The 14,387-nt window shown below is 41.7% G+C and overlaps 1 protein-coding gene across 6 annotated transcripts in view; it reads left to right on the top strand.

Annotated features, from left to right (window-relative positions):
• XPO6 (exportin 6) overlaps positions 1-14,387 on the top strand; it is a 118,167-nt gene that overhangs the window by 41,566 nt on the left and 62,214 nt on the right. For all 6 annotated transcript variants that reach the window (XM_074026829.1, XM_045382048.2, XM_074026831.1 and 3 more), the window contains 2 exons: positions 2,594-2,753; positions 5,818-5,895. In XM_074026829.1, the coding sequence (XP_073882930.1) occupies positions 2,594-2,753; positions 5,818-5,895 (238 nt within the window). The remainder of the gene's footprint in view (positions 1-2,593; positions 2,754-5,817; positions 5,896-14,387) is intronic.

The following is a 14,387-nucleotide window of genomic DNA, read 5'->3' as shown; positions in this document are numbered from 1 at the left end:
TTTCAGAAGTTCACGCTAGAAACCTGAACTTGTTCTTCAACCTGCAGGAGCTCATTGTCTGTTAAACTGCAGAGATTAACTGTGTTACAAGCTTAAATTAAAGATGTGAAGATGGTAAAGGGAAACACTGTTTTAATAAAAAGCTTTCTGGGTACAAAGCTAATGAGAAGAAAAATTACACATTTTATCAAGCTCTTTTTCAAGTAAAGAATAGTTTTCTCTTTTCATCTGGCTTCTTGCCTGGAAGGAGAACTTGCAGATAGATTTTCCATATCGTGGGGGAGTTTTATTTCTGGGAAGTACAGCATTTCATATTTATAGGAGGGTGTATATTGCCAAATGGGATATTTGGCATTGCGAGTCATTTCCAGCTGAGAGAGTAAGGATGCAGCCTGGAGGGGAAAATAGAGACAAGAGGTAGAGGAGAAAGAAAGGAAAAGGAGGAAGTAATGGGAATCTTTTAGAATATAGGCCAATAAGCCAAAGGTCTCCAAATGGAAAGAGATGCTTACCAAGGATCAGTTCTACTTCATTGTGTGAAGAGAAATTTCCTGTCCTCCCTATACTGCATGATCTGAATTTAAGTCAGTGTTAGAAATAGGCCGAATTTGTAGAAAACGAAGATAAAAATTGTGGAGAATATACAGAGTTTTAGTGTTCAAGAGACCTGAATTTATAGAGAGCATTTTAAACACATCATTCATTGCTGCTGGTTACCTAGTGCTGCTTCTGAAGACACTTGAATTTACCTTAAGTTCCCATTTTTGAGTACTTGTCCTGTTCTTTAGGGATGAGCTTTTCCTTGCTTTGTGAAAGGGGAGTTATTTGTAAGGGAAAGGAATGTACCCTGTATTTCTTTTCTTTTCTTTTTTGTTTTCTTTTTTTTTTTTTTGAGATGGAGTCTTGTTCTCTTGCCCAGGCTGGAGTACAGTGGGGTGATCTCGGCTCACTGCAACCTTTGCCTCCTGGGTTCAAGTGATCCTCCTGCCTTAGCCTCCTGAGTAGCTGGGACTACAGGTGCCTGCCGCCACACCCGGCTAAGTTTTGTATTTTTAGTAGAGACGGAGTTTCACCATGTTGGCCAGCCTGGTCTCGAACTGCTGACCTCAAGTGCTCTGCCCCCCTTGGCCTCCCAAAGTGGTGGGATTACAGGCATGAGCCACCACGCCCAGCCTGTACCCTGTATTTCTTGAAGCGAAGAATATAAAATCTATGGGTACAGTTCCTGAGTGTTCTCCTCTTCCCTAAAGTTTATATGTATTTTTAGCTTAAGTTAAAAAAAAAAAAAAAAAAGTGTGTCAGAGAATTAACTACATTTAAACTTAATGAAGATTAAAGAAAAACTTGAAGTGCTTTTCAAATTGTCTGCTTTTTTATAGATTGTAGCAATTAACTCAACAGATAATTTTAGTGGCAACTTGTTTACTTTTATCATTTCTGGAAATTACAAAACAAATATAATAGTAATGCTTTGAATTTTGTAAAAATGATTAGGAAGATGTAGGTAGTGCTATGCTGTTGAAGGTGTACTTTTTTTGGTCTCGTTTAATTAAACTTTCTTATGGTAGAGAGACTATTACAGGTGATAGAAAAAGTAACTTAATTTGCTACATAGGTATTTGCAAAATCCTAACTAGTCATAGTTTAATGACATGTATGTGTGGTGTTGCTCTGCCATATTTAATCATTACCTTTTCTGAAACATGCAGAGTTTAGAAGTATAAAGTTGATTTAATAGCATGCATATTGAAAAGACATCACAAATTGATTTACACATCTTTTTTTTTTTTTTTTTTTTGAGACGGAGTCTCGCTCTGTCACCCAGGCTGGAGTGCTGTGGCCGGATCTCAGCTCACTGCAAGCTCCGCCTCCCGGGTTCACGCCATTCTCCTGCCTCAGCCTCCTGATTTACACATCTTAATCACTAATATAGATGTTATTTATATACATGCACACACAAACTTGGTTACTAGAAAAAGTAACAAAGGCTGTGGTAGGAATCTGGACATGTATAAAAATGGTCATGTTAGGTATAAAAGACGATTGTTTTCTAGCTGTTTTTAAGTTCATGGTATTAGAATTTTGTCTGTAAAATATGATGAGAATGTATTTTGAATGATTAAAAAGAGCTCCCTAAATATCCTCTAAGTGATGTTTCTTTTTTTTATTTGAGACAGAGTTTCACTCTTTTTGCCCAGGCTAGAGTGCAATGATGCAATCTCGGCTCACTGCAACCTCTGCCTCCTGGGTTCAAGTGATTCTCCTGCCTCAACTTCCCGAGTAGCTGGGATTATAGGCATGCGCCACGACACCCGGCTAATTTTGTATTTTTAGGAGAGACGGGCTTTCTCCATGTTGGTCAGGCTGGTCTCGAACTCCCTACATCAGGTGATCCGCCCGTCTCGGCCTCCCAAAGTGCTGGGATTACAGGTGTGAGCCACTGCACCCGGCCTCTAAGTGATGTTTCTGAAGTGTTGTTTTATGTTCATATAAGATTAAACACACACAGATGCTTCACAGCTTTAATACTGCTGAGTCCTCTTTGTACTTTATCAGTTCTACACTCTGCTCAGAACATGCTTTTTCCTGGCAGTTGATCCAGTCCCCTGTGACAACCCCTCTTGGGCTGATCATGTTGAAGACAACTTCAGAAGAGCTGGCTTGTCCCCGTGAGGACCTCAGTGTGGCTCGGAAGGAGGAGTTGCGGAAGCTGCTACTGGACCAGGTGCAGACAGTGCTTGGGCTACTGACAGGTGAGCAGTATGGTAGTACACAGAGATAGAGGCCTGCCCGCAGGCGTCCAGAGTTCAGGCCTTGGCGCTCAGCAGCTTTGAGCAGTTGTTTGCACTGTTTCTGAGATAGCGTGAAAATGGGAAGCTGCATTCCCAACACCTATAGCCCAGTGTCTAGCACACAGTAGGACTGCAAAATAGATTTGAGCCCTATTTTCCTCGTAGTCTTTCACTAATTGGTCCTCACTGTAACTGTGATCAGTGAGGGAGAGTCCAGGTCATAGGAGTATGCCTACAGTGCCAATCACTGCATGGTAAGTTAGGTGAGTGGCAAGCACTCTATTTAAAATAATTTGAATTGAAGATCAGGAGAAGTTGGAGTAGGAGGATATGAAAATTCCCGTTCTGGGTAAGGAAGTGAGACGTGGTGTGGAGCCATCTCCTTGTGCACTAGGTTGTAGTTGTATGTAGCATTTTGTCTCTTCTGTTTGATGAGTGCCTCGTGACAAGGTGTAAAGGATAAGAAGAAACAGAAAGCAAACCACAACATGAGACAGGAAGGTAGGAGGAGAGGGGAGTACCCTGGGTGCCCGGGGTGGCTTCTCTGTGCTGCTGTGAGACCTGTTTGCTAGGGAGGCACGTATGCAATGCCTGGCCATGAGGCCCTGGGAGTGCCGGCAGCCTGGGCTTGCTACTTGAGGGAATCTTGTAGTGAAAAGAAGTGTTTTTATCTCTAACTCCTTTATCCAGGCTTCTTCTTGGATGTCTAGGAACTTTCTTTGTATCTCCAGTTTAGTGCTTGGCATGTGGTGGGCACTTAAAATTGGCTGAAAGAACCATTGATTTAAAAAATAAACTTGGGTTAGTGCAATGGCTCAGGCCTGTAATCCTAGCGCTTTGGGAGGCTGAGGTGGGAGGATCACTTGAGCCCAGGAGTTTGAGACCAGACTGGGCAGCATATTGAGACCCCCATTTCTGGAAAACACAAAACAGAACAAAACAAAATAGTTAGCTGGGTGTGATGATGCATGCCTGTATTCCCAGCTACTCAGGAGGTTAAAGAAGGAGAATTGCTTGAGCTCAGGATTTTGAGGCTGCAGTGAGCTATGATCGTACCATTGCACTCCAGCCTGGGTGACAGAGTGAGACCCTGTCTCTTTAAAAAAAAAAAGAGCTTGGCATTTGCCCCCGCATCCTTCCCTAAAGCCCCAGGGGTAAACCTAAACCTTTAGAGTATTTGTTTGTTCAAAGCACTTTTTTTTTCTTTTTCCTTTTTTGAGACAGGATCTCTTTTGTTGCCCAGGCTGGAGTGTGGTGATGTGAACACAGCTTACTGCAGCCTCAAATTTTGGGACCTAAGTGATCCTTCTACCTCAACCTCCCCTGTATTGCCCAGGCTAGTCTCTAACTCTTAGGCTCAAGTGATCCTTCTGCCTTAGCCTCCGAAAGTGCTGAAATTACAGGCGTGAGCTACTGTGCCTGGTCTCAACGCACATTTTTTGACACCCCAACTAAATGTCAAATTTCTAATGTTAGGGACCATGTTTTATACCTCTGTGTCCTACTGTGCCTAGCAGTGTATTAAATATTTAAAAAATTGAGATAAAACTCACCATTTTAAATTGCAGTATTGACTGGCTTTTAGTATATTCTTGAGGTTGTGCAACCTTCAGCGCTATTTAATTCCAGAACATTGTCATCACTCTAAAAAGAAGCCTCATACCCATTAGCCGTACCCGCCCCCCCAACCCCATTCTCCTCTCCCCCAATCCCTGGCGTTCACTAATCTACTTAGTCTGTCTCTATGGATTTGCCTTTTTTGGACTTCTCATAAAAATGGAAGCATACAATATGTGATCTTTTGTGTCTGGCTTTTTCACTTAGCATAATGCTTTCAAGATTTATTCAGGTTTTAGTATGAAAAATTTGAGAATAAGATATTTTCAAAAGCCTTTATGATCACCTTATGTTCCGGGTTCCATATGGGTACAAAGAGGAAGAAAACACAGTTCCCACCCTCAGGTAATTTACACTTCAGTGGGGAGAGACAAGTAAGCAGTTAAACATGTTTTAAGAGCTATAACAGAGTTATGTTTTATGTGTAGCAATTCCTGAAGGAGGTGACAGCTGAATGGAATTTTGAGGGACAGGCAGGTGGCATTTAGTCTGGTAGAAAGGTCAAGTTGAAATTGGGAGGAGGAGAGCAGGTCAGAGGTTGAGAGGGACACATATAGAAGGAACAGCAGACCTCATCTGTTGGGTGGGCTGAAGCGTCGGTCAGGTGAGGCTAGATGAGGCTAGCAGAGGCCAGGATTTCCGGCCTGTTTCCTGCATGAGGAACGAAAGAGAATTAGTGGCAGGTTTGTGGGGAACGAAAAGTTGAGTTTGGGATATGCATGTAGTGTAGTCCAGGAAGCAGGTGGACATGCAGGTCTGTAATTCCCTTGCCTTGTTTCTGAAGCCCCCATCATGTGATGCAGTGCTTGGTGTATGTAGTCAAGGTGAGTTTGGGCCAAGAACAGGAGACTTGAGAGGCTTCAGAATATGTTTTCGTGAAGCCATGGCAGTGGATGAGTCACTCTAGCAGTGAGAGTGAAATGAGAGGAGAAGCAGAGCAGTAAGGGAACCTGGGGAAACATGTGTGTTTAAGTGACTCATGGGCAGAGGATGGAAGTAATAGTGAAAGGGATGGAATCGAGTTCAAAGAAACCAGAGAAAAACCAGGAAAGAGTGGTGCTACTGGCTCAGATAAGGGTATAGGCAGTGGCCTGTCATGCCACAGCGTGGTCAAGGAGGATGGGGATTAAGTGACCGGTGAGTGCACGCAGCAACCAGGTGACTCTGGCAAAGAGCAGTGCTGGAGGCATCAGTGGGGAGAGGCCACACCACAAGACCACAGTGAAGCAGTGGAGAGCCAGAAGGCAGCTGTGAAGTCGAGAGGCACAGCTGCTTGCTGGAGGAGGACATGGTCAAGAGAGGGATGTTCAGGTGCTGATGTTTGATCAAAGGTATCAAGAAACTTTCTCGAAATCTTTATATGCTGGACATTATTTCTCTTATAACTCTGTTTCTCCTTTCTTGGTAGGTATCTTGGAGACTGTCTGGGACAAACACAGTGTTACTGCTGCCACTCCACCACCATCCCCGACCTCAGGAGAAAGTGGTATGGTCTGCCTGCCAGCCAAGGCATTCTTCTTTTTAAATGTATTGGGGGCCAGGTGTGGTGATTTGCACCTGTAGTCTTCAGTACTGAGGAGGCTGAGGTGGGAGGATCACTAGAGGCCAAGAGTTTGAGACCAGCCTGGGCAACATAGTGAGACTCTATCTCTATTTTTAAAAATTACATTAAAAAAAATAGTCCTAGGTCGTTGTCCTCATTTTTTTCTTTTTCCCAAATGTCATGGCTATGTGCTTGTGCTGAGATTGGTAGGAGCCTTTGGGCTTGACACTTCTGCTTGTCCTTCTTCTACAGGGGTGGCAGGAGGTGGGCAGCAGCCCACAGGAGAGGACATAGGAACAGGAATATTGAGTGCTTTCTTCCTCACTGGACTCATGTTGCCCAAGGCAGAGTGGGGACCTCTCTGCCTGCATAGTGGCAACTATGCAGTAGTTAGCATTGAGTCAACATTGGTTAAGAGTCATTTGGTAAAGTGGGGCATATTTGCAGAGGCTATTAAATAGTTTACTGGTTGCTAGTTATTGTCCACAGTGTATTAATATCTGCTTCAAAATTCAGAGTGCAGTTCATCTAAAGATGACTGCTTTCAAGGATGGATGGAAAGAGGAAATTGCATCTGAACAGGAACTTTTAGTTTCTAAATGCTGCTGTTTACACTAAATGATCACAAATGCTTTTCCAGCAGAGTACATCCTGTGAATTGGCACATATTTCTTCCTCTACTGTAAAGGTTGATGTGGCTAATGAGAAATATTTCCACATCTTCTCCTTTACTTCAAGGAGCTAGGCTGTGGAAGTCAGACATCTCTAAGCCCAAACTGTTTTATGTAGCCTGTTGTTAGTATGTGGAAGTTGAAATTCTTGTAGAGTTACTCTAGAATTGAAAATCTATCTGAAAGTTTTGAGGAGTACTCATAGTGCACTAGTTATTACAAATTCTCATTATCTTACTTGGATTAAAAATTATTAGAGGCCGGGCGCAGTGGCTCAAGCCTGTAATCCCAGCACTTTGGGAGGCCGAGACGGGTGGATCACGAGGTCAGGCGATCGAGACCATCCTGGCTAACACGGTGAAACCCCGTCTCTACTAAGAAATATAAAAAACTAGCCGGGCGAGGTGGCGGGCGCCTGTAGTCCCAGCTACTCGGGAGGCTGAGGCCGGAGAATGGCGTGAACCCGGAAGGCAGAGCTTGCAGTGAGCTGAGATCCGGTCACTGCACTCCAGCCTGGGCTACAGAGTGAGACTCCGTCTCAAAAAAAAAAAAAAAAAAAAAAAAAAAAAATTATTAGAGAGCCATTTGTCATACTGCTTAGATTACAAGTAATTATAGAGTTCTAGAGTGCATTATAAGCTCATAGGAAATGGAACTTTGTATTTGGTGGCAAACCTTTGTTCTTTAGGTAGATATTTGAGGTGGCTCAGCAGATTTATATGTTGTAGTATCTGGTTGATTAAAGAAACATTTGGAAATGATTCAGAGATTTGATTTTATGAGTGAACGAACACCTTGGAGTATCCACAGTTAAGTTTGTCGTTTCATTTAAATTCTGTTTGCAAATACTAATTCTTTTTTTTGAGACAAAGTCTCTTTCTGTCACCCAGACTAGAGTGCAGTGGTGTGATCACAACTCACTGCAGCCTCGACTTCCTGGGCTCTAGCAGTCCTCCCAACTCAACCTCCCAAGTAGCTGGGACCATAGACGTGCACTAACATGCCTGGCTAATTTTTGTATTTTTTGTAGAGACAGGGTTCGCCATATTGTCCAGGCTGATCTTGAACTCCTGAACTTAAGCTATCCACCCGCCTCAGCCTTTCAAATTGCTAGGATTACAGGTGTGAGCCACCATACCCAGTCAAGATTAGTTCTTTTGAATTAGATTTGTTTTAGACAGTTGACTACTCGCTAGCACGGTTTACTAGCAGCAGCAGTTTACTGTAGAAGAAACGCTTGTTTGTGTTTCAGTTGGCTTCATCCAGAGAGGTTCTGAGCTAACTCAGTTTATACTTTGATAGGCTCTATTTTCCTCACAGCCATGTTAGGGAATGTCAAATAATACAAACCAGAAATGTGTGCTTACCTCTTCCATGTGTTGCCCAGGTTTTATGAGGCTAGGCGGAATAAAATATGAACTTGCCATTTGCATGTAACAAAACCTAAAATGTGGTGCCTACTTCTTGAGAATTGCCTCTTAAAATGTTTTGAAATGTTGGATTTTAGTATTTGAGAAATAACAAAATAAATTGAGACTATAGGGGCACCTAGGGAGTGACATAAGCTTTTAAGCTGGTATACTTCCCTTTTAAAAAAAATTGCATGTTTATTTGTTACAATGTTTTTCTTTCTTTTTATGGTAATGTAAGTGAGGTCATTAGATCTTGCCCCACTATTTGGACAGTGCTGATGATGCAACCACCATTCATTTTGATGCTTTTGCTCAACTGTCTTTGTGCACTTAAGACGCCAAGTTAAGCAGTAAAATTTCCAGAAAATTGTTTTGCTTTCTTGACCATATCAGTTTTCTGGAGAAAATTTATTCTGAGAAACTTTAGGCCCAGTGAAGCAACCAACCAAATACCTTAGCACACCCCAGCTCAGCCCCTGCGGAACTCTCCTGCCCTGTGTGTTAGGTTTAGTAGCCCCCTGAGGCTTGTGAGGTTTTTTCCCCATATACTTTCTTTTAATATAGTTTTCTGTCTCATCACTTTTAAAGAACCAAGCCCAGGGACTAGTTCCTGCAACAACTCCTTTAATAGTCTGGATGTAGAAAAAGGTTTGAAGGAATGTGTGTGGTTTATTTCTCAGCATAGTTCCCCCAAATTGTTACCCTGACTCCTAAACTGGCTGCAGTAGTGATCACTCACCTCACAAGATCGGACTGCTGTGGGACAGATGATAGTCTGTTTCTTGCCTACAAACAAGGAAGCTTGCCAGGGGTTGCATCGCCAGTGAGCAGAGTGGGGACATGAACCCCTACCAGAACCCTAGAATTCCGAATCTAGGTGCACGGTCATCGTCCTAGCTTTGCTTTCTTGGTCGTTCTCACCACTTTCGTCTACTTCCTTCTTCCCCTGGTTTTGAGTCTTGGCCCTGCCACTTACTCTATGACCTGGAGTGGATCCTTTACCTTCTCTGACCGCTGATGTCCTTGACTATAAAAAGGGAATAGCTTTCTCTGTGGATAAATGAGGGAAGATGTGGACATTGCCCCCTGCCTGCTGAGGCTGTTCCTTCCTGCTTCACTTGAGCAGCTTCATCTTCCTTCATCTCCTCTCATCTTCACTTCTCTCTGCCTGGACCAATGGGGAAAAAAGTGCACAGAATGAGATTATGTGACTACAGCAATTCTGAGTTAGCTTTGATTGTTCTGCAGTAAAATTAAGGGACCATATCTTTCTCATGCACATGATATATAGTTTCAAATATAGAGCTGTACATAGGTGATGATGAAAAGTTCTTCAGGGTGAGGATGTATCAGAGAGCATGAATTGAGGCCAATTCTTAACAGATTGCATATCTTCATGTACATCTTTTCATGTATTCCTTATATACTACCTATAGAAAGGTGGGACTTGGGAGGGTCACTTACAACTCCTGTGATCTTATTTTCTCCTCCAGGGGCTCCTTGAATAGAGTTTCCCCCCTCTTTTACTGGACCAAGGCTGCAGTTAGATCTGTGATTTGTCCTGCAGGGAATATTTGTTAATGTCTCCATGACTGGAGAAGTGCTATTGGCATCTAGTGAGTGGAGGCCAGGGATGCCGCTAAACACCCCACAGTATACAGGGGACCAAAGAATGATCTAGCCCCGGGTTCCAGGAGTGCTGAGGTTGAGAAACCCTAAGTTAGTAAATATACAACTGATAGAAAACACATGAAGTTTCAGTAATTAAAAAGCTTTGCATGAAAGTTTATTACAGGGCTGGGCATGGTGGCTCAGGCCTGTAAATCCCAGCACTTTGGGGGGGCCGAGATGACAGGATCACTTGAGCTTAGGTATTTGAGACCTGTGTTGGCAACATAGTGAGACCCCATCTTATACACACACACACACACACACACACACGCACACACACACACGAGACCCCATCTTACACACACACACACACACACACACACACACACACACACACGAGACCCCATCTTATACACACACACACACACACACACACACACACACACGGGCATGGTGGCTCATGCCTGTAGTCCCAGCTACTTGGGAGGATTGAGGTGGGAGAATCACTTGAGTCCAGGAGGTTGAGGCTGCAGTGAACCATGATTGCACCACTGTACTCCAGCCTGGGCGACAGAGCAAGACCCTCTCTCCAAAAACAAAACAAAAAAAACAAAAAAATAAGAGAACTTGATAAAGTTCTCTTAGGTTTGTATTGAAAGTGCTGCTGCATGAAGCAGAATCTGTTTTGTGGTGATTCCTTCCACTTTGATTACAGTGTAAGTTTTGAAATTTTTGAAAAACACTTCTGTCATCCACTAAAATACCTTGAAACTTTTAAATTTGAGTAAAATCATTTTTATGGAGAAATAGCCTTAACAGGTTCTTTCCCCGGCCCCAAACTTTTTAGGCAAATGAGTCGTGGTACACTCCTTAGCAAATGCTGACTTCCATGACCACGGTCCTGCTACTTTCTTTCTTTTGAGGACAAAAGCAATCGCAGATCATTCATATCCACCTAAACAGTTTTTGCCTTTGCATAATCTTGTTCAGTCTTTGTCTTCACATATTTGTCTTCCTATGCTTGTAGTCATGGTATACACATGCTATTATTTTACATATGATTTTAGGCCATACATGTTTTTCCATATTTTTTCTCTTTTTTTAATACAGAGAACAATTAAGAATATTTTTCTGTATTTAAATATTAGCTTTCTTACTGCTCATTTTTCCTGGTTGCATTATCTTCCCAGTTAACTTGCTTTTTGGAAGGGAACATTGGTTTTGAGGCCAGATCCTGGTTTGATTTCATTTCTACCTCATGCTAACAGAGGGACTTGGGGAAACACTTGGTTTGTCTGTGCCTTAGTTATTTTAATGATCTGTACATATGGGTAATAATACCTACCTTAAGAGTTGTGAATATTTAATTAGAATATGCTTATGTAGTTTTCAATATAGGGCCAAGCAAATAATCACAGAGCGACGGTGGCTGTTACTGCTTTTACTATAAGTATTATTATAGATGTTTTGTTTTTTTTTCCTTTTAGCATCCATTCTGGAAAAAGTCTTCTGAGCCACATACTAGGGACAGCTCTTTTTTTTGGCTTCTCATAAATCAACTTGATAAGTCCACTTTTAAGAATAGAACGTAAACCCTTCATTAATAAATTCACAGAATCCTCATTATAATGGCGGAGGAGGTTGAGGCCAAGAAAAGCTAACCAACTTCTTCATGTTCATCCAGCATTAATGTAAGGCCTCAGCTCTCAATAAGTTTGGGGACCCCTGGAAGTCCCCTAAACCCTTTTGGGAAGTCCCAAAGGCCAGGTATTTGTTCATAAAAATACTAAGACATTGTTTGTCATTTTTATTCCCATTCTCTCATGAGTATATGAATAAAAAAGTTAATTCCAGATTTCATATTGCAGTTAACCCTCAGAAATGACTGTTCATCAGACTTTAATATGATAGAATAGACACAGTCACTTGAAAAGGCCACTAAAGCCCTTTGTTCATTTGTAGTTGTGTATCTGTGTGGAGCTGCATTTTCTTCACGTACTTCAGTGAAAACAATCTATTGCAAAACAGTGAAGGCAGAAGCAGTTGGGAGAGTCTAGTTATCTTTTAAACCAGCCACTAAAGAGATTTCAAAAATATAAAAACTGTATTACCCTTCTCACTAGTTTTGGGTGAAATACAGTTTTTTTCATTTAAAAATGTTATGCTAACATGATGGCTTTGTAATTAAATGAATTAAATATTTAAACACTTCTCAGCTTTAATTTCTAATATGGCAAATATCAATAGAAGTAACCCTCCTAAGAGCTTTCTCTTTGGGATGCTTAGTAATTTTTAAGAGTGAGGACTTCTGAAACCCAAACATTTGAGACCTAGTGCTATAAAGTACAAAATAAAATGTAAACATTTACCCAGTATCTCATATAGAAAGAACATCAAATAATATTTGATCACCCCAGACGTCTCTACACGGAGATAAGACAGATAAAAAGACAAAAATAGTATCAGATTATATATTTTTTGTTTTTAATAACAATTAAATTTTAGTTTTACTTGATTTTTTTTTTTTTTTTTTTTTGAGATGGAGTCTCACTCTGTTATCCAGGCTAGAGTGCAGTGGGCATGATCTTGGCTCACTGCAGCCTCCGCCTCCCGGGAGCAAGCGATTCTCCTGCCTCAGCCTCCCGAGTAGTTGAGATTACAGGTGGCCTCTACTACGCCCGGCTGATTTTTGTATTTGTAGTAGAGATGGGGTTTCACCATGTTGGCCAGGCAGGTCTGGAACTTCTGACTTCAAGTGATCTATCTGCTTCAGCCTCCCAAAGTGCTGGGATTACAGGTGTGAGCCACCGTACCCAGCATTTTCTTGATTTTTTTTTTTAAAGATAGAGGCTCACTCTGTTGCCCAGGCTGGAGTGCAGTAGTGCGATCTCTGCTTACTGCAACCTCTGCCTCCTGGATTCAAGCAATTCTCCTGCCCCAGCCTCCTGAGTAGCTGGGATTACAGGCATGCACCACCATGCCCAGCTAATTTTTGTATTTTAGTGGAGACAGGGTTTCACCATGTTGGCCAGGCTTGTCTCGAATTCCTGACCTCAAGTGATCTGCCTGCCTTGGCCTCCCAAAGTGCTGGGATTACAGGCATGAGCCACCGTGCCTGGCCAGGTTTTACTTAAATGTAACAACGTATTAAATTTAAGGAATTGCTGACCTTGAGGTGCTTTTTCTACAGTTCTATAAGAAATATTAATTTCTAAAAGATACCTGTATGGTTAAGAAAAAATGATAAAAATCAATTTTGTACTACGTGTTCGAATTTTGTGTATCACCTCCCCCTCACCATGTTTAATTTTAGACCATGTATTTTGGGACTTCTTCCTTGTGAAAAATGGGAAAGTTAGCTAGCTAAAAAGGAATTACCCTCTGTAATTCCTACGTCTGTTTAGTCTTGAGTCTCTATGTAATTTGATGCTGGTGTGTCCTTTTGCTACAGCTTCTCCATTCCTTAATTCTTTATTTTGATTTGTCTCTTTATCCCTGTGGTTTCTTTGTTTGGTATCCTCCTTGAGAAGAATTTGTGGAGTTACCTGAGTTTTTGCATGTTTGAGAGAATGTCCCCAGGCTGTGAATGTTACTGTGGAGAAGTCTGACTGAGGTGTTTTCTCCTTTGTATCTGTACTTTTCTGCCTACACTGCTTCCTCATTTTAAACATTCTTAATATTGATCACTCTTCATCATTTTTTTCTTGGAACAGGATAAACCTTTTCATGTTGTAGAGTCACATCATATTTCAGGAAATTTTTCTTCTTATTATAGTTTTTTTTTTCTTTTTTTCTTCTTTTTTTTTAAAGACGGAGTCTTGCTCTGTCACCCAGGCTGGAGTGGAGTGGTACAATCATAGCTCACTGCAGCCTTGACCTCCCTGGGCTCAAGCGATCCTTCCACTTCAGCCTCCTGAATAGCTGCGCCTATAGGCATGCGCCACCATGCCCGGCTAATGTTTGTATTTTTTGTAGAGATGGGGTCTCGCTATGTTGTCCAAGCTGGTTTTGAACTCCTGGGCTCAAGTGATCTGCCTGCCTCAGCCTCCCAAAATGCTGGGAATGCAGATGTGAGCCACCACTCCTGGCCTGTTGTTATAGTTTTAAATATTTTTCTTCTTTTGTCTTCTCTAAAATAATTTTACAGCTTTTTTCCCTGTTTCATTTTGTTTGATTTCCTTTAGTTTAGTGCTTTCAAAAATCAAGCAAGCATAAGAATCGCTTGGAGTGCTTATAAGAACACAGATTCCTGGGCCCCAACCCCTTCAGGCTCTACTCCAGTAGGCGTGGGTTGGGGCCTGATGATTTGTATTTCTGACAAGTTCTCTGATTACACTACTGGTCCAGGTTCACAGAGTAGCCCCATGTTTCTCCAGTTTTGGGTCTTGGGGTCCCTTGACTCTTAAAAAATTACTGAGGTCCTCAAAACACTTTGTAAGTTATATCTGTTGATAGAAAAACTGAGAAAAATATAGAAATAGTCATTAATTCATTTAAAAATAACTGATGAACCCATTACATATTAACAGATAATATACTTTAATAAAAAAACCTACATTTTTCAAAGCAAACAGAAAAATTCACTGAGAAGAGTGGTGGTGTTTTGCAGTTTTGCAAATCTCTAACATGTGGCTGAGTGAAGGGCAGCTTCTGCATTTCATCTGTTGCAATATCCTGTGTGATGTAGCCTCTGGAAAGCTCCATTGTACACTTGGAGATAATGAAAGTGGAAAAGGAAAAG

Source organism: Macaca fascicularis, chromosome 20 (assembly GCF_037993035.2).
Source record: "Macaca fascicularis isolate 582-1 chromosome 20, T2T-MFA8v1.1".
NCBI lineage: Eukaryota > Metazoa > Chordata > Mammalia > Primates > Cercopithecidae > Macaca > Macaca fascicularis.
This window is presented reverse-complemented; position numbering and strand designations above follow the sequence as displayed.